General features: G+C 37.0%; 1 protein-coding gene across 4 annotated transcripts; it reads left to right on the top strand.

Moving 5' to 3' along the window:
• The first annotated feature begins 5,141 nt into the window (after nucleotides 1-5,141).
• On the top strand, nucleotides 5,142-18,437 carry LOC143257286 (3-oxoacyl-[acyl-carrier-protein] reductase FabG-like). Of its 4 annotated transcripts, XR_013031764.1 has the most exons (11): nucleotides 5,142-5,706; nucleotides 6,020-6,099; nucleotides 7,548-7,687; nucleotides 8,038-8,130; nucleotides 8,946-9,031; nucleotides 12,231-12,324; nucleotides 12,558-12,627; nucleotides 13,587-13,623; nucleotides 15,454-15,508; nucleotides 15,810-15,864; nucleotides 18,097-18,180. XR_013031764.1 is itself a non-coding variant. In XM_076515727.1 (10 exons), exons 2-10 carry the CDS (start codon nucleotides 6,042-6,044, stop codon nucleotides 18,250-18,252), a joined length of 789 nt encoding a protein of 262 aa, XP_076371842.1. In that variant the 5' UTR covers nucleotides 5,153-5,706; nucleotides 6,020-6,041; the 3' UTR covers nucleotides 18,253-18,437. The 4 variants fall into 4 exon arrangements, 2 of the variants coding, with proteins under 2 accessions (XP_076371842.1, XP_076371843.1); XR_013031765.1 differs by lacking the exons at nucleotides 15,454-15,508; nucleotides 18,097-18,180 and adding an exon at nucleotides 14,151-14,695 and having other exon boundaries at nucleotides 5,143-5,706; XM_076515727.1 differs by lacking the exon at nucleotides 15,454-15,508 and having other exon boundaries at nucleotides 5,153-5,706; nucleotides 18,097-18,437.
• Nucleotides 18,438-19,045: the final 608 nt, after the last annotated feature.

Below are 19,045 nucleotides of genomic sequence, written 5' to 3'. Positions count from 1 at the left end.
ATTAAAGATACACAAACAGTAATATACACAATGAAGAAAACATGAAATATAAACAAACAGTAATATATACAATGAAAAAACATTAAATAAAAACAAACAGTAACATATATATTTAAAAAATACATGCAAACATTAATATATACAAAAAACATGGAGCGAGAGGGGAGCAGATGCAGGGCTGCTCAGAATCCAATTTCCACCCGCCCTCCCACCAACACACAAAGGGGCGAGACGTTCAGTCGTCAGAGATGAGAAAACGTCCTGGAACTCAGGTGCTGATAGTCTGCTTCAAGGCAGAGTAACAGTCAAAATCTGGCCATTCCCATTATTGAAAATTATGACAACGGCTCCTGCTCGAAGACCAAGTTGTTCCGAGCAAACGAGATGACGTACTTAAAGACAGTGAGTGTATCTTGGAAGGAAAAAGCCAGATGGTCGGGAACAGGGACCGATTTGTGGTACATTATGGTCTCCATCGAGAGCGGCGGGACCCAAAAAAGACGAGCAACCCTTTCCCACATCTCTGCCAACGTCAAACAGAGGACCAACCTGTGCAAGACAGGTTCCACCTTGGAGTGACACACTGGACACAACTCAGTTGCACAAGAGTTCCACAGGTATGAACACCTCTTCACTGACAGGATGTTATGCACAACACGCCAGTTAAAAGCCAAGAGGTAGCTATCAACATGGTGCAGCACAATGCATTCCCAAACAACGTCCCACGGCAGAGCAGGGTGGTGTTGCTCGATCCTATGGGTACATTCGGCGACCAGCAGGCGGTAGAGGGAACGGAGTCCGTTGGTACATTGGCAGACACGGGACGACACCGCCGGATCGCCGCAGCAGCGTCGACGTACCAAGAAGGAGGGTCAAAACACAGAGGTGGCTGCAGGCTCAAAGGCACACCAAAGAGCCTGCATCTCATGGCAACAAAGAAACTCGCGAGGTGGCAACAGGGGTGACTCCCCAAATCAGACAACAAAATAAAACAGACAAAAGAAGGGAAGGACACTAGGCTCGGATACATGGGATGATAAGACCACCTCTGCGAGGCGGCAGCGTCAAGGAGAGCCGAGACACCAACTCATGATTTCCACCCCACAGGAATGCAAAGACATGGCAGTCGATGGCTCCATCAGTGCAGTCATCCAGATGAAGGACAGACCAAGGGGAGGATCCTCCTCCTCACCACCTCTGCCCTGTCATACAGTTTAAAGGACAGTAGTGTTAATTAAACACAGCCGAACCAACACGCTGAACAACTCCTTTCCATGCAGTTCCAGGGCCCGCGAGAAAAGAACCCTCAAGCAAGTGATCGGGTAGGGTGTCCAATCCAGACCAAAGGATGAGTCAGCAGACGAGGCCCATTTGCAAAATTCCTGTGCACGAGACTGGGGAACATTCAACTGGGCAGCACTGGCTCGAGAGTAACGATGGACGATGGCGAGCACTGAACCTAACAATGTGAAGTTCTTAAGGAACAGGTTTACATTGTCCGTATGCGCGACATACGTCACGCACGAACCCCCAGCATCTGGAAGCCACGCACTGATACAGAGTGGTACAGATGAGAGAGCAGGCACTCTATAACCAACACATAATGTGTTGGGGACAATGGGCAGCCCTGACGAACCCCATGAAGATGGGAAAGGAGGACGTCAGGTAGCCATGAATCAAGAGCCTGCTCGAAGCAAATGCATACAAGGCTTGCACGTAGCATACAAAAACTGGAGAGAGGCCACACCTACCCAGAACGAACCACAGAAACCTATGGTGAACTCGATCAAAAGCTTTGCTCTGATCGAGGGACACAAAAACCACAGGGATATCCCGATCCGTGATGTAATGGAATAGGTCCCTGAGAAGCATCAAATTTTGTTGGATATTTCTACCCCACATATTACAAGTCTGAGTGAAGTGGACCAAAGAAGGCATGACCGCACCTAAATGGGACACAGGACCAAGGAGATTGGTTGCACCAGTTGGTCGTGAAAGGAAGGGTCGAGGGAGGGCAAAAACCGAGTAGTGTCATCCCACAACCTCTCGTCCACGGGCGAGGCCAAAAACAAATGGCGATAGCAGCCGAAGCACGCGTCCAGAATGTCTGAGATGTCAGATGAAGACTGACCATTCTCCAACACCAGACTGGAGATGTGTCGGGTCTTAGCCATCTCCCGTGCCTTGCACAGCGGAACTCTGGTGGCAGTTCTGGGATCGAGCGACTTGACCAGACTAGATACACTCGCTGCACGGAACAGCTTGGAATAATCCAAATCTATATCCCAATGTAGTGTCTCAATGTTTGAGAGGACTCAGCGATCTGTTGAACCGTCACGAAGCAAGGCAGCCAAGTTGTCCTGCAAGGCTAGGCGGCGAGCCCGCGAAAGCCGCATGCCAGCTTACCTCAGCAAGGAGGCATAGGCTTCATTGAGATCCGCCCACAAAGACTCAGTGACAGACTCAACAGAACAGAGCTCCCGAGCAAGATTAAGCAAAGCGTCTTCAACCTCATCCTCGGCAAAGCGGGAGACGTTGAGCGGCCACACACCGGGGCCCCGAAAAATGGGGACAAAATCCCGGAATGTGGTGAGAAACGCCCAATGGTCAGACACGTAAAACGAGACATCCCCAACCCGATAAACAGCAGCCCTGCCAAGGCTCTACCGAAGTCCAGATGTCACATAGAACCAGTCAAGGCAATAAGAAACCCCTGATCAGTCCAGGTAGCCACAAAAGCAGATCCGTGCACTGCCCGCTAGACATCGGAAAAGTTGAAATCCGACAGTACCGCACGCAGAGACCACGTATATCGAACACTAGAAAGAGGATCACCCCCAATCTTGTCGAGGTGAGGATCCAAAACACAGTTGAAATTGCCACCAAAGACGATATCGGCCTGTGTAACCATGAACCTGTCCAAGCCCGAGAAGAAGGCTTTGCGCTCCTTAGGCTGAGCAGGTGCATAGACATTCACAAGCCGAATCTTACGACCCTCATTGACAACATCAACGTACACCACCCGTCCCTCAGCTTCACTAAGTGATGCGAGGATGGTCCGATTAAAATGCGGATGGAAAAGAATCCCCACCCCACGTGAACGTGTAGTACCAAACAACCAGAAGGCATGGACAAGGTAACAGGAGGAAAATGTAAAATGTACCCTCCGAGAGGCAAAATGGACCTCCTGCAAAAATATAGCGACAATCGCAAAGTGGTAGAACAGGGAGAATGGGTAGCATTGCTAAACAATACTACGCATCCCCCGGATGTTCAGAGTAAAGCAGGAAAATCCCATCAACCAAACAGAGGGGAACACTCAGTGACGCTGATGCTTCGACAAAGTTGGTAGAGGCAGGGGAGCATGTGGCCTTAAGAGGCCACCCGACCCCACCCCTCCTCGCAGGAGCGGCCGCCGACATCCGACCACCGCCGCTGCACATCTGGAACATCCAGACCAAAGTCGGGCAACACAATGAGACTGCAAGGCCCCCGCACCTCCTTACTGTCCTCATTCAATCAGGAGAGACAGGGAAGACTGGGGAAGTCCAACAAACTCAAGAACGAGCTTGGAGACGGCAGCTCGTCCAAAGTCGGGGTCTGCACCTCAGGGGAAGGGGCCAGAACAAACCCCAGAGCCAGCGCCGAGATGTCCCTCAGAACCACCAGCCTCAGTTGCACCAGCAGTGGAAGCCAGGGGCTCCTCGGAGTCCCCGACCACCCCACTAACCCATCTCGAACAGGGGGCAGGACCCTCCTCGGAGGGATCCTCCCCAACACTTACGTCGGTTCCCTGTGCACACATTTGGTTGCGACTGTTGCGCCTCGTGTTCTATCTTTCACACTGTCCCATACGCCGTCAACACGCACTTGATGACGTCATGGGGCATCTCGAAAGGGGCCGACCGGAGGATGATCCACTTAATGTTCTGCCCGACTGGCTCCACAGGCACACTTTGGTTCCCCAAGGAAAGTCTCCTGGTTCAGCAAGCGACGGGCATGAGCGGCCGACGCCAGCGTCGCACGTAGCGCCCGCTGCCAAAATGCTGGAGGCACTCAGTGAGGCTACCCCAGACAGCTGCGTTCAAGGCATCAAAAACCGCCGAGGGTAGCGAAGCCGCGGGCACCACTAATCTGACAGACCGCGGCCGAACAGAGTATGGTCGGATGGCAGTGGCCATACTGACCTGCACTGCACAGTCCACGCACACACACACACATCCAAAACAGCTGCTAAGCAGAACGGGACCCGCACACCACACGACCAAGACACAAGGTCGACGGTAAACACGATACGGCACCCGGTAACAAAACAACACAAACACCAGTAACGGGCACGGCAAATAACGGCACGACAAACCACGAAGTGAGCAGGACAAAGAAGTGTCACGAGTACGCACTTCGACGGGAAGAAGCACACCAAACTAAATGTCTGAGGTTTAAATATGGCAAGCCTCATTCATAATGCTGAGTAACGATCTTCTAATCATGTACACCTGGTGTGATACACCTGTGTGTGAGTTGAGCCATTTTAAGTGTGAGGGTGTCCTAACTTTTTCCTCAGAATATGCATTCTGTAGAGGAGTGGGGCAAACTTTCTTCAGACCGATGTCAGAGACTGGTAGATGGCTACAAGAAGCGTCTCACTGCAGTTATTTCAGCCAAAGGGGGTAACACTAGCTATTAGGGGGTAGAGTGTCTTAACTTTTCCTCAATTAGAATATGCATCTTTGTAAAATTACGTTTACACAATGTCTTGAAAAGTGTTTTCTTCAGTTTTAATTGTTTAGTTATATTCCTATAATCTCTCAGTATTATTGAAATTAAGATTAAATATCTATGTATTCAAAAGTGCTTCAAAAATACACAGACTTTTATAGGTTGTCCTAAGTTTTTCCCATGACTGTATAAAGCTCTGGGACGTAAAGTACACTCCTGCTTCCTGTACAAGCTGTTTATTTATTAAAATAAAGTTACGTACGATAACCAAGCTTTGCTAGTAGAGGTATGTGAGCAGAAAGCGACCATATACAACAACCACTGACTGTGTAGAAGTGTATGAAATGTTTTTTTGCAGATTCATCTGTCTATGTACTGTTATTCTACACCTGGAAACAAATCACGTGATAAGTTAAAGCTAACTTTTCCGGTAGACTAGAAGACTGTCATATATAACCACTGACGGTGTAGAAGTGTTGAATTTTTTTCAGTTAAATCTTGCATTTCGATTTCTCAGATCAGAATCACTCCCATGTTCACTTTTCGTGAAGACGCATAATCTCCTGGTGGTGTAACGTACAAACGTTAGATAATTAAAGGAAGTGTCCTGTTACGTAAGACCTTAAAAATGATTTATTAGTAAATACTAATGGATCCATCCTCCAGTTTTTCGTGTTATTTTGATCACCAGCTAACTACATAGAGTTGTTATATTCGAGGATGCAAGGTGAATCTGGTAAAAACGTTGTAATTATAAATATTGTACACTTTATCATTTTTATGTCATAAGTCATTTTTATCAGTCACGTGGTTCGTGAATGCTGTAGATAGAACGGAAAGTTATAAGAGAAGATTAACATTTTAAATTGAACCTCATCAACCAATCAGTAACTAGAAGCTTCCTTGATTAAAGAACCAGCAGCCAGCAGTTTATTTGACTGTAAAGGTAAAGAGATGTACAAACAGTCTGAAGTCCACTAATTCCTGGTAAGTCTATTATTCTGCATGAAGTAATGTGATATATAAATCTATATGACAGAAAACTTTAGTGAAGCTTAATATTTGTCATAAAAATATTCTATTTATGTAAGAATATATAATTTGTTTATTGTGTTTCTCTCTCTTGCTATAGGTATTAGACTTGTGTTATTGTTTGAAGGTTATTCATATTTAACACAATATAATTAAAGCTGTGTGGTGTTTTTGCTGTTGTTTTGTTTTCTCAAACTAACATTTTTAAAACGGAGCCATACGTTGTTAGGACCTGAGAATAAAATTGTATGTTGCTGTTTGTTTCCAGATTACTTGTATAAACATATAGGATGGCAACCTCTATATCTACAGATAAGAAACTTGACCAGAAGGTGGCGATAATCACAGGTATGAAAATTATATAATAAAAACATGTTGTATGTCCTCTTACCGTTACCATTCTAACTGTACATCTGATAACTAATTCTCTATCCATTATCAAACAATTAAAACTGTTTTATAATAAACGTATTAAATATGCTTTTATTTCACATTGTTGTATTTGTGAAATACTGTGTAAAAATATTTTCCTTTATTTTTTCAAACAGTCTCGTTTGGATGACAGGAACCAATATCTAAACGTTGTACATTTTGTACACAAACGTTTGTAATTGAAACAATAAATTTAAATTGTCGTTATGATAAAATGATAACTGGTATATACTTATGGTTTTTACAAAACGTTACATTTGGACAGTTTTAGTCTGAATAAACTTGTTCCTGGTAAACGACCTTGGCACCTCTATACTAATGTGTTTTTACTATATCTAGTGCCTCATCAGTTTATTTTATTAATTTATATTGTATAAGAAACGAATGTTTCACTACATTTTAATGGCTACAGATTAATGTTGTAGCTGATTTTAGGAATAAACAACTTAATTAATATAATCAATTTTTATTGTTTGTCATTTAACTCAAACAAAAGCCAGTGTGTGTGTGTGTGTGTGTGTGTAATATCAACTCTTGCATGAGCTCATGAAATAAAAGGATTCATGAAAAGTAAAATGCATTTATTCAAATAGAATAGTTCAATTATTGTTTGCTTTTTATGATTTTAGTGACGTAGGTGCAAGAGGTCTATGAGGGGGTGATGGTGTCGTGAAAACTTTTAAGTATAATGAGTGTCAAGCTTAAAGTGAAGATGTAGCCTGGATCACCTAGTCTAGAAATTTTAAATTAAGAAATATTTTTCCAGTTTTGTTGTTTATACATTTCGCTTTACTATTAATTCGTTACGAATTCGTTTCATAAATGATCTTAATTCTGATTGGCTCATAATTGAATTGACTAACGTTTGACTGCATCGATTACACTTTACTAGCTCTTTATTGGTCAAGGTTTATTTCACAAAATGTATTTATTTCAGTAACTTATGAAATGCAAGGTTAAGGTAAGCTGTGGGGTTGAGGTGGTTTTACCTACCACGTCTTTTGTCACGGGCTGTACCCTAGTAATAAAATAAACGTCTAATACAGGGGTTCCCAACCGGTGGGTCGCGACCCCAAAGGGGTTGCGAAGCCTTGGCAGGGGGGCCACAAAGCCTTGGCAGGGGAGTCGCGTAGCCTTGTTAGAAGTTGCTTGGGATAACATTAATTTTATTTCATCAATTACATTTTCATGTCGCGAATGCAAAAAGGTTGGGAACACCTGGTCTAATACAATAAATTAAAATAAACAACATTCATATTAATATTGATGAACTAAGTGTTCATTATTTACATGTTTGTTTGAAAGCTATAAACTCTTTCTTCTTCTACAAATTAAGATATTTCAGTGGATATTTAAACATTTAGGTGCCAGTTCAGGGATAGGTAGAGCCACTGCTGTGTTGTTCTCACGCCTGGGATCGAAGCTAGCTTTGACTGGAAGGAACCAAGAACATTTGACAAAATCTGCTGAAGAATGTGAAGCAATTTCACCTTATAATCTAAAGGTTTGACAAAACATGATATAACATAGAAGTATTTAATACAAAAGAAATGTTTAGATAAAAATCAGAAAAAAACTATGTTCACTCTCCAGATATACATTTATATTCATAAATATACTTAATTATACTTAACTTGTTTCAACCCAGAATATTTGTTTACTAACAGACACAAATATCTCTAAACAAAGATATCAAATAACAAAAAGTTCCAAATATTAGATTCACAAACGTCTAACTCAAGTGAAACGTGGTTAGTAAACACGTTTAATTCAACAGTTTGTTGTGATACACATAACTCAGTATTTTGATTCCTGTTTTCTAACTTAAAATGTTCACTTTCTTTTGTATTTCAGCCTTTGTGTATCGTCGGTGATTTAACCATAGAATCAGATATTGAACGGATTATGAAGTCAACAATTGATACCTACGGAAGACTGGATATTTTGGTGAGTTTAGTTATTACAGAAAATAAAGATTAACACATTACGTCTCTACCATAATTAATTTTTCTGTCATTTTTAGTCCATTTCTTAATCATTTGAAGGCTAGTGTTCCATTATTATTTGTGGTCAAAGTTTAAACCTGGCAGGCCTACCTTTTAAGAGGAATATAAAAAGCTTATCACTCCAAGTAAAGAAAGTAAACTAGTAAAAATTTTAACTAAAGTATTTTAGTTAGCCTGTGGTTACTTTTTATGTATTATATTTTTGTCCGAGTGAATTACAAATTCTTTTAGAATAGCCAGTGACTTACTACTGTGCTAAAGCCTTCTCTAGGTTTAACAATACAGTTAAATACTAAAAACATAAAAAAACAATCTTTCTTTGGAAGGATGAAACGCTTTTCATATTTTAATAATATGGGACACATTTTGTAATGAAGTATTTCTTAAAATTAAACTATACTTGTAAATAACTGCTCTTTAATTGAAGAGACACAGAAGGATCAGATATTCCAAACTGGATGTGGTTACAAATCACGATATATAATCACAATCTGTACTCATTAAAAGTAAGAGGTAGGGAGAAAAGAGAAATTACATCAAATGAAGAGATCATCACAGCGCTTTTTGCCTGGTAACAAATTCAGGAGCTTCTGTCCTAACCCTAACAGATGGCAAAGCACTAGAATCCAAAATGTCTAGAATTCTGTGATACAGTTAATACATTACACACCTTTTATTTTCGAATCTAAAAGATTCATATTAATAAGAATATAAGAGGAAAGTAGGAACATTAAGAATGTTTTGGTTTTATGTCAGGTTAACAATGCCGGAATAGCAGCGTTGGACTCAGCTGAAGATGGTTCTTTGGCGACACTAGATTTGGTGTGGAAAACTAATGTTCGGTAACAAAGCTAGCAACTAGTAGTTATATAGAGAAGTAATTAAAATATACACATAATACACACACATGTATATATGTAGACAAACTAGGAGAGGACTGTGTGTATATACAATTTGTAATTAATGCTGTATATATATATAGTAGTATTTGTTTCTCATTAAGTACAAAAGGCTATCTGTTTTCTGGCCATAACGGGTAATGAAACCCGGTTTCTAGGGTTGTAAGTCCATAGAAATACCGCTATGTCACTGGAAGGTACACAGTAGTTACATAGGAAGAATAAGGAAATAATTAACACATATAATAGATTCATACAAATCTATCTGTGTTACTCAGTGTTGTCGAGCTTTTTAAAAACGACAACAACACTTACTCTCTCTGTTTCCCCGTTCCATATTTCGGAAGGTAGAAAAATATTTTTTTTTGTGAACTTATGAAAACAAAAGTTTAGGTTTGATTTTTGAAAGTAAAGTACCAAACTGTTTTAAATCAGGGCTTTCTTATTAACAATGTTTTTGGTTTTTCTTCACTGGCAAGAATAAACAGGCCCTCACGGAGAATATTTAGATTATGTTGTACACGTGTTAGTACCCGTTCTGGTGAACAGGATAAGCTTACTTCTGTTTCTCACATTCTCCGTCATTCTTCCACGAATATTAAAATTTTAAACGTAAATATGTATTTAATATTATTTTCAATTTCCTTTAATGTAAATTTAATATGTTTTCATGAATGTGTTACTGTACTCACTTTATGATATTCATGTATGAAACACACTACAAACAAAGTGTAATATTTCACTTTATAATGTATCATAAGAAAAAGTCAACTTCCAATATCTAACCATCTAGAGGAAAATAAAGTAAAATAAAATACATTGGTTCACTTGATTTTATCATAACAAGTGTGATAATGTAAACCTTTTTAATTTTTACGTAATGTATTTTATGGTAGACACCGCTATTTCATTTTATACATTAGGCCTATTGTTTTCTTTTTCCCTCACGACATTCTAATTCTGCATATATTTCTTCTCTGCATGAGTTAAATGTTTAGATAATCATTTGGAAATGAATAGACCTGCAATTAAATGTTAACTAAAACTTACACAAAATGACAACTCTGCATAGAAATTATTCATCCTGTATATCTGTTAATGGTAAAAAAATACCTGTGTGGGAAGCAGACGATAGACGTGTGTATCAACTTAAAATTTGTTTTTGCGCAGTTTCCTGTGTGAGTAGTGTGACTCGCGTATAGAACGCAGCGGAAAAATAAAAAACCAAGCAACAAACAAACAAACAAATTTTGAAAAGATATGATATCAGTCTAAATACTAGCTGGTGAAAAGTTTAAGTATTACCAAAAAGAAGTCTTAAACATGGTAGGAAATACCCAACAAGAAGTGTCAGTAATAAGTTGCACGGCCGTCATTGCGAATAACTTCAAACATTCGCTTTGGCATGGTCGATATAAGCGTTTGCAAAAGGCTGGCTGGAATGTTATTACAAGTGGTGAAGATGGCATTACGAAGATCATGCACTGTTTGAAATTGACGTCCATTTGTATAGACTTCCCTTGCTATCCATCCCCAAACATTTCCAATGGGGTTCAGTTCGGTCGAACACGCTGGATGGTCCAAAAGAAACACGTTATTCGCCAGGAAACAGTCCTCTTTCCTGCGGGCATTGTGGATTGCAGCGTTGTCCTGCTGAAAGATCCAGTCATTTCCACATAAGCGACGGCCTTCAGTCAATAAGGATGCTCTCTCCAACATGCCAATGTAGTCAGCTGCTGTTTGACGCCCCTGTATAACCTAAAGCTCCATTTTTCCATGGAAAAAGAAAACACTTCAGATCATGATGAAACCTCCTCCACTGTGTCGTGTAGAAAATGTCCCCGGTCGGATCCCCTTATCATGCCAGTAACGTTGGAAGTCATCTAGACCATCCAGGTTATATTTTTTCTTTTCAGAGAACAAAACCTTTTCCACTTTTCTACGTTCCATGTTTGGTGCTTCTCAGCAAAGTTTAACCGAGCTGTTTCATGGTGTGGAATGAAGCGTGACATTTGAAAACGTTTACGGTTTTCTCTAGTAGATGACGTTTTATTGTTTTTACGCTGCTTTCTGCGTCCGGAAGGGCCTTAATAAGATTCGACGATCGGCTGGTGTATTGTCGGACAACCTCACGAATCCTCCTGCTCAACGTCGGCAAAATTTTTTTGGGCCGACCAATTCAAATTCTCATACTGTATCCCACATGGTCCTTTAAGAAATTTGCAACAGCAGTTTTACTACGCCCAATCTCACCAGCGATGGCACGTTGAGAGAGACCTTGTTTTTGCAGCTCGACAATTCTTCCACGCTCAAATTCTGTCAACCTTTTTAGCCTTTGCCATGTTTTTACCCAATGTAACACAGGAGAAGTCAGTGGGAGATGTTGACAACGCTAATACTTGAACAGAAATGACTAAATTCCGTTATGTGTTTAGCGATAAACGCTTTGTTTCAGTATGGTGTTAAACTTTTGACCAGCTAGTATTTAGGTTATTTTCATAGTGTTTACATTTTCCCTATTAAATGCTGAAAAAGATTTTTATTTTTATTTTCCCTTTTCTTATTTTCATCTTTCGAAGCTCTACTCAAATAAGTGGTTGAGTCTAACAACACAAAATGCATATTTTTTCTTTATGTTCATTGGCCTTAAGATTTTGGCCAGCATTGTATGTTGAATATAGATAAAAGGAAAAGTATTGTAAGACTCGCTTCTGGAAGTTTTAAGCTCTAGTTTGTTGTTATTTAATTTCGTTACGATTCGTATATTGGAATATATTTTTCGATATGGAAACAAAGAGATATGTACATTACGTTATAATTCGCTATTAAATCTTTTTAAAGTAAAATGTAGAATTAGAGGATATGAAATATCAAAGAGTTTTGAAGTACTTCAGAAATAAAACGCATTTGAAAATGAAATTCTAGTAACTTGTAATTTATATTCATATAGAGACAATTTTCATTCATGGGAAGCGCTGGAAAACTTTACAGGATCGTTGTGAAATAGTTCGGAAATAAATTTAAAATATATTTATATATATTCTGTAGAGATATGGAACCGAAACCAGTTTAGTTTCGCCATCTGTTGCTGTGAAAGTTAGTTTAATAACTTTCAAAATATTTTTCTTCTTTGTCTTCCAAGTGCTGTGTACCATTTGACGATGCTAGCTGTTCCTCACCTGATTGAAAGTAAAGGTTCAATTGTCAACGTTTCAAGCGTTCTCGGCCAAAGAGGAGTAAGTAGTCTAATATGGAAGAGCCAATGAAAAGTTGTAGAATTTGATTTAATTAAAATTTAATAATGAAGTGAAATTTTTTATTAATTCTCAGTTTGTAATTTATCTAGTTTTACCTCTAATATCACGTTAATTTTTATCCTATGATTTACCTATTGTTTCTGATAATAACAGTAATTATTTCGATCTATAGATCTAATTTCTAATCAAATTTTTTATCGATTTTTTTCAAGCATGTCGGAGCTCTCTCCTATACCATTTCGAAAGGCGCTTTAGATCAGTTTACCAGAAGTGTGGCATTAGGTAAGTTTGTAACAATCACATACAATTTGACGAACAAACATAATTTTATATAAAAACAATAGGGACTGTTCATTGATTATAAGTTATTTTTTTTGAGTAAGGTTTTGTTTATTTGCACATCGTAAACTATAGATTCTCTCATTTTAGTGATTAAGTTATGTACATCCCCATCTGTTTCATCATCACTTTTGACCAATAGGTTTCAACCTAGAAATGATACAAGTATACAGAAATTAAACCTAAAGTGACACTTTTGAATCCCAGATTATTCAAATATAATTCCTTAAACGTTCGTAAGAGAGAGCTAACAACACAACTAGTTTTTATAGCATATTTAATTAATTAAAATCTTAAGCGTAAAATAAACGAATTGATTGTATGGAATAACACACATTTCAGTCTATATTTTTTATTGATTTCTGTTAGTCCTTTATATTTAATTTTATTACAGAATACGTACATTTTAACTTCAATCTTTAAGGTTGTTGTTAGTGTAAGCTTCACAACTGACTGAAGAAATGTCAAACTCTGCTTATGCTTTCTTTCAGTATTAGTTTAAAAATTACATAAAAATTAAGTTTTGCCCGTTGAGCGATAGTAACCGTCCACCAACATTAATATACGTGTCTAATATTCCTACATCGATTTAAATTTGTAACAGAATTTACTGTTGTATTGTCAATACACTGTATAATCACTATAAACGTTATCTACGTTATTTATTATTTACTAAAATAAGAGTAAATATTCCTTAAAATAATCTCGATTATTTATTACTTTTTTTACCTATTTTTGTCTTAATATAATTTCACATCCTGAGCAAACTTTTTCTCGATCATAGTTTTATGTTAAAAATTGATAAAGCTGGTAGCAGTGTTTATATTAAAAGGTAAAGTAAACCAGAGAAATAGATATTTATCACCGGTTGGATTGTTTTTAGAAATTTCTTATTTTTCTAGATCTTGCTCCCAAACAAATCAGAGTGAACTCAGTAAAGTAAGTGTGTTTTTATGTGTTCGTAACCTATATTCAGGAAAATGTTTCGGATACATGTTAATTTTAAATTTGATATATTTAAAACTGGATTCAGTTCATTCTTTAACGTATTAGCACCGTGCATCTGATGTATAGGCGGAGAGTATTTTGTTTTGGTATCTTATTCTGCCACATATCACATACATATTGCAATACATGGTGTCTGCTACGTGACGTTTTGAAATATATATATATATACATTAGTTTATATATATGATTTTATTTATTAGATATCATAAATATATATATATATACATTTAAAAACGTCTCGTTACTTAAATAATATAAATGTAGATTTACTCTATATTATTGTTGAGTGTCTCTTAACATGAATGAAATGCTCGGGAATTACTTCTTGTGGTGGGTGGTATAAGTAGATTAAAGTTTAGACTCTGAGTGAAACCAAAAATGTAATAAAATTAACCTTTCTAAAGCTCATGAAATAATATAAATTGTTAGACTGACTTACACTCTTCCTGTTACTGCAGACAAGTTTGGTTTGGTTTTTGAATTTCACGCAAAGCTACACGAGGGCTGTCTGCGTAAGTCGTCCCAAATTTCGCAGAGTAAGACAAGGGAAAGGCAGCAAGTCATCATCACCCACCACCAACTTTGGGGCTACTCTTTTACCAAGGAAGAGAGGGATAGAAGGTAACATTATAACGCCCCAACGGCTAAAATGGCGAGCACGTTTGGTGTGACAGAGATTCGAACCCGTGACACTCAGATTTCTAGTTGAGTGCTTTAGCCAGCTAGCCATGCCGGGTTCCTGGGGACGGGTACGTTTTATATTGTATAATATTTTTTGAGTTGTTAAAAATTATTCTCTACAAAGGGTGTTTTATTCCTTTATCCACAACACTTGTTAAAGAAGGTGAAGAAGGTACCATTTGTACATTCAGATAAAGATACCTCTCTTCATATATTTGTGGAAGCTAAGCCTTCCCAAGTCTCTTATACTTTCCATCACTGACCTTAGAGTTCATGGTTCACAGTCATGGAGGATCCTACAATATTTAGACAAGAGATGGCGGTGGGTGATAAGATTTTTCTATCAGTTCAAAATAAAGTACGGCTAATGCAGGTAGCTGTTTCTACAGTTTCACGCTAAATCTGTAAAAGATACAGTCATCCAGTTTTTATCTATTATTTTATTATCTAATGACAGTTGATCAGAGATAATTTTGAGTTTTTTCCAGAGCTGTAAAAGAACAATTATTTTGAGGAGTTTCCTATCTCCTGTTAAATTTTAAAAAGTAGAAATTAACGTATTTTATGGATGCTTCAAAATTTCTGGATTACTTTAATCACAACTGTACAAAATTACGATTAACAATGAGATAGGATATTAGATAATCTGTATTGTTTGAGTTATAAGTTATTCTGTTATTTACTGTCGGTAAGGTCTGAGGTTTGAGACGTAATGCTGCGCAACACGTTCTGTACTATAAACAAGAGCTTAGGACATAGCAGCAGATAATTCCGTTTTACATGTCAAAGATTCAACAAAGTTTATGTGGTAACTTGTGCTGATGGTTATGTGACTTTCTACTGCCAGTAGTTCAACACTGTTACTGTTATACCTGGCTATTTTGCTTCACGTGTTGCATAAGATACCATTCAGGTTGTGAGTTTCACCTCCCTGTTAAAATACACTTTGTTATTTGTGAAATAGAAAAGTAGGAAGTTTGGAGAATGAAATTTTCAAGCAATAAAGAAGTTTCTTAGGAATTTAACGTAAGGACACCCAATAGGTTTTCTTAGCATGACCGACCATCTCTATATTTGTAGATACAGACTGGAGTTGAAAGAGGACAGCTAGGCTACACGTTAACAGAGCCCTCTGGTAATTCTTTATTGACACAGGCTATTCCCGGTGTCACACTTGAGACTATACATGTATTTCCTACTCTATTTATAAATGATGATTTGATAGGATATCTATATTTCTATTTAGTTTAATTTCTGTTATTAGTTTTAATTTATTTTCTTCGTATTTCTAATACGTTCAACGCATGATGTTTGAAATCTGTGAGAATTTATAAAGAATAGAATACTTTGATTAGTGTTACCCAGCTGTTAAAGTTTGTAAGTAATGTTTTAAATATTTTACATGCTAATACTCTCTGCTTGTTTTTATTTTGCAGTCCTGGATATACTGAAACAAATATATTCTCAACTATCGGATTAGACCTAAAAGAAGTACGTGAAAAATGTATCAGTTTGTTGGTATATAACTATAATACGTTGTATTTAAAGTTAGAAACAGTCAATAGATTCATAAAAATACTGTACAAGAATGTTAATTAAAATCAAAGACATAGTGTAATGTCCAACATAAACTATTGGTATTTGTTAGAATATTAGCATTATTGGTGTTACTATTGTTTGTAACCCAAATATTACTACGACCTTCTTAACCAACAAAGTTATGGTGTTATTTCTGTTTACTATTGTTTGTAACCCTCATGGTACGCCTTCTAACCAGCAAAGTAATGGTGTTATTTCTGTTTACTATTGTTTGTAACCCTTCTGTTACTAGGAACCTACTAACCAAGAAAGTGATGGTGTTATTTCTGTTTACTATTGTTTGTAACCCAAATTTTACTAGGAACCTCCTGACCGACAAAGTAATAGTGTTATTTCTGTTTACTATTATTTGTAAACCAAATGTTACTAGGAACCTCCTAACCAACAAAGTAATGGTGTTGTTTGTTTACTATTGTTTATAACCGCTATTTGGTTCATGACTGTGTCACATCTGGCTATCTTCAGTCTTCGTGAAGAGGAATCGAACTGATGGTTTTGGGTTTTGAATGCGAAGACTTACCACTGCCTCACCATGGGACAGTTTTTTATATGAACAGTTTAGAAGAATGTGCTTTTAATGTTGATCATGTCGGTATATGTGGGGTTATGATAAACACATTACATTTTATAAAACTAATTTATTTCTCCATGGTCATCATAAGGTGTAGGAAATTTTGTTTTTAGTTATTTACAGGAATTAATCGTTCAGTTTCAAGTTTATTTGTTTGTGTATCTAATCTCAGAGCCCTGTTAGATAGTGTGTGTGTTTCCATCATACTGATAACAATCATACTGGTTTATAATTCATTTAAAATTGTAATACTGAATGTAACAAGGTATAAATACATTTGTTTGAGTAATAAATTTTAATGAATTCGTAAAACCTACAACAGTCATTGAAGTTTCGAAAATCAAACCTGAATAAAAAGTAACCGGAGATATTTATTTTAAACCTTATACCAGATACACACTTACCATAAATTTCAACTGCATTACAAAAGTTTCTGTGATCTGTTCGGGAAATTTATATGCAAAAACGGCTCGTTTGGGTTGAGAAAATATTTTACATAAAAGAGCGAACAACGTACGCCTTCTAACCAGCAAAGTAATGGTGTTATTTCTGTTTACTATTGTTTGTAACCCTTCTGTTACTAGGAACCTACTAACCAAGAAAGTGATGGTGTTATTTCTGTTTACTATTGTTTGTAACCCAAATTTTACTAGGAACCTCCTGACCGACAAAGTAATAGTGTTATTTCTGTTTACTATTATGAATCAAAAAACCACGAAACCATATACTGCTGTATACCATATATTCCTGACATCAGCAAACAAATAACCAACATTTGGCAAAAAATTAGTAACAAAATATGACATTCCAGTTAATACCAAATTTATTCAAAAACGAGGCACAAAACTGAGGTCTATACTATGTAAAAACTACACTGACAAACACAACACCAACATTATTTATAAAATACAATGTGATAACTGCCACGACTTCTATATTGGAGAAACAAGTAGAAAAATGGAAACCAGATTCAAAGAACATAAAAAGTCACCTTCACACGTTTTCGAACACTGCAAGTCAAATAAACACAACATAACCATAGAAAACACTCAAATACTAAATAAAGAAACAAACATAAACAAACGCAAAATTAAAGAAGCCTTACTTATACAACAACTTAAACCCAAAATAAACCAATATAAAGGAACGCCTTTATACCTATATTAATATAATAAAATAAATAAAATTATATATTCAAACATCTAATACCGCCCTCTACATTTCGACACACAGTTGGACAGCCCCTTTCAAACATGTAGTCAGCTTCCGGTCAGTTACCTCTTTCTTTGTGAACCTGACGATGACCGAAGAAGGTCGAAACGTTGTTCGCTCTTCTATGTAAAATATTTTCTCAACCCAAACGAGCCGTTTTTGCATATAAATTTCTCAACAAGTGGGTTTCTCAACATCACTGATTGTGATCTGTTCGGTTTAGTTGAATAAGTTATAAATATATATGTAAGTAGGATTTATATATACACTTATCTTTCAATTTTTAACATTGAAATTTAACGTTAAATGCAACTAATTATCTTTAAATCTATATATTACAGATAATGGAAAAAGCAGTCCAGTCATTTCCGCTTGGTCGCATAGGACAACCGCAAGAGGTCGCCAATGCAATCGCTTTTCTTGCTTCGAACGAAGCTTCGTTTATAACCGGAGAAACCCTGGTGGTAGATGGCGCTAAAACTGTTATTTACCCATAACTTTGCTTTTAGTTTTTCTTCTACAACAATGAAACCTAAGTTACTAATTTATTCCGTATGTTCTTTATTTGTGTGATGGTAGTTAAGGTGGTGATTTAACTGATCTAAGTCTATTGGTTGACTGTTCTGAGCTTTCTTTTTGGTGTAATACATTTTATTGCTTTAAATAAAACATTACTAATTCATTCCGTTCAGCCTCCAGTTATTAATTTTGAATAAAATGGTCATTAAGAACAAAATAAACCAAATATAATATTGTTTATAGAATTTTTTTAATATTAAATGGTACATCAGCTTGGTGACATCAACCAAAGTATTCTATTCTAGATTAATTTCAGTCACAAATGCTGGCTTACTAAAACAGTTTTTTCTGACATAGAAATACTACATTCATTGCAGCGTGTCTAATGGGGAGTCAATAGTTTTATAGATCATTTGAAAATCTTGAACGTGTTTGAAACAGTTATATTCTGAACAATTTCCACGCGAAAGAACAATCAAATGCTGGCCTGTATTTCTAGATAACTCTTGTTCAACAGTGTCATTTGACTGCGTTCACAATATATAGAACGTAAAATTTCTATACAACTGTAGTTTATTTATAGTTCTGGAGAAAAGACACTATATTTGTATTTACAACTCTATATTACAGACACGTGAATCGTATTTATAGTTCTATAGAACGGTACTGTAATTGTATTTGGAACTCAATACTACATACACTTTAATCGTATTTATAGCGCTATAGTACAAACACTACAATCGTATTTACAGATTCATATTACAGACTTCA

The sequence above is a fragment of the Tachypleus tridentatus genome, chromosome 7 (assembly GCF_004210375.1).
Source record: "Tachypleus tridentatus isolate NWPU-2018 chromosome 7, ASM421037v1, whole genome shotgun sequence".
Classification (NCBI taxonomy): Eukaryota; Metazoa; Arthropoda; class Merostomata; order Xiphosura; family Limulidae; genus Tachypleus; species Tachypleus tridentatus.
The sequence above is the reverse complement of the archived record's forward strand: the minus strand, read 5'-3'. Positions and strand labels throughout refer to the sequence as shown.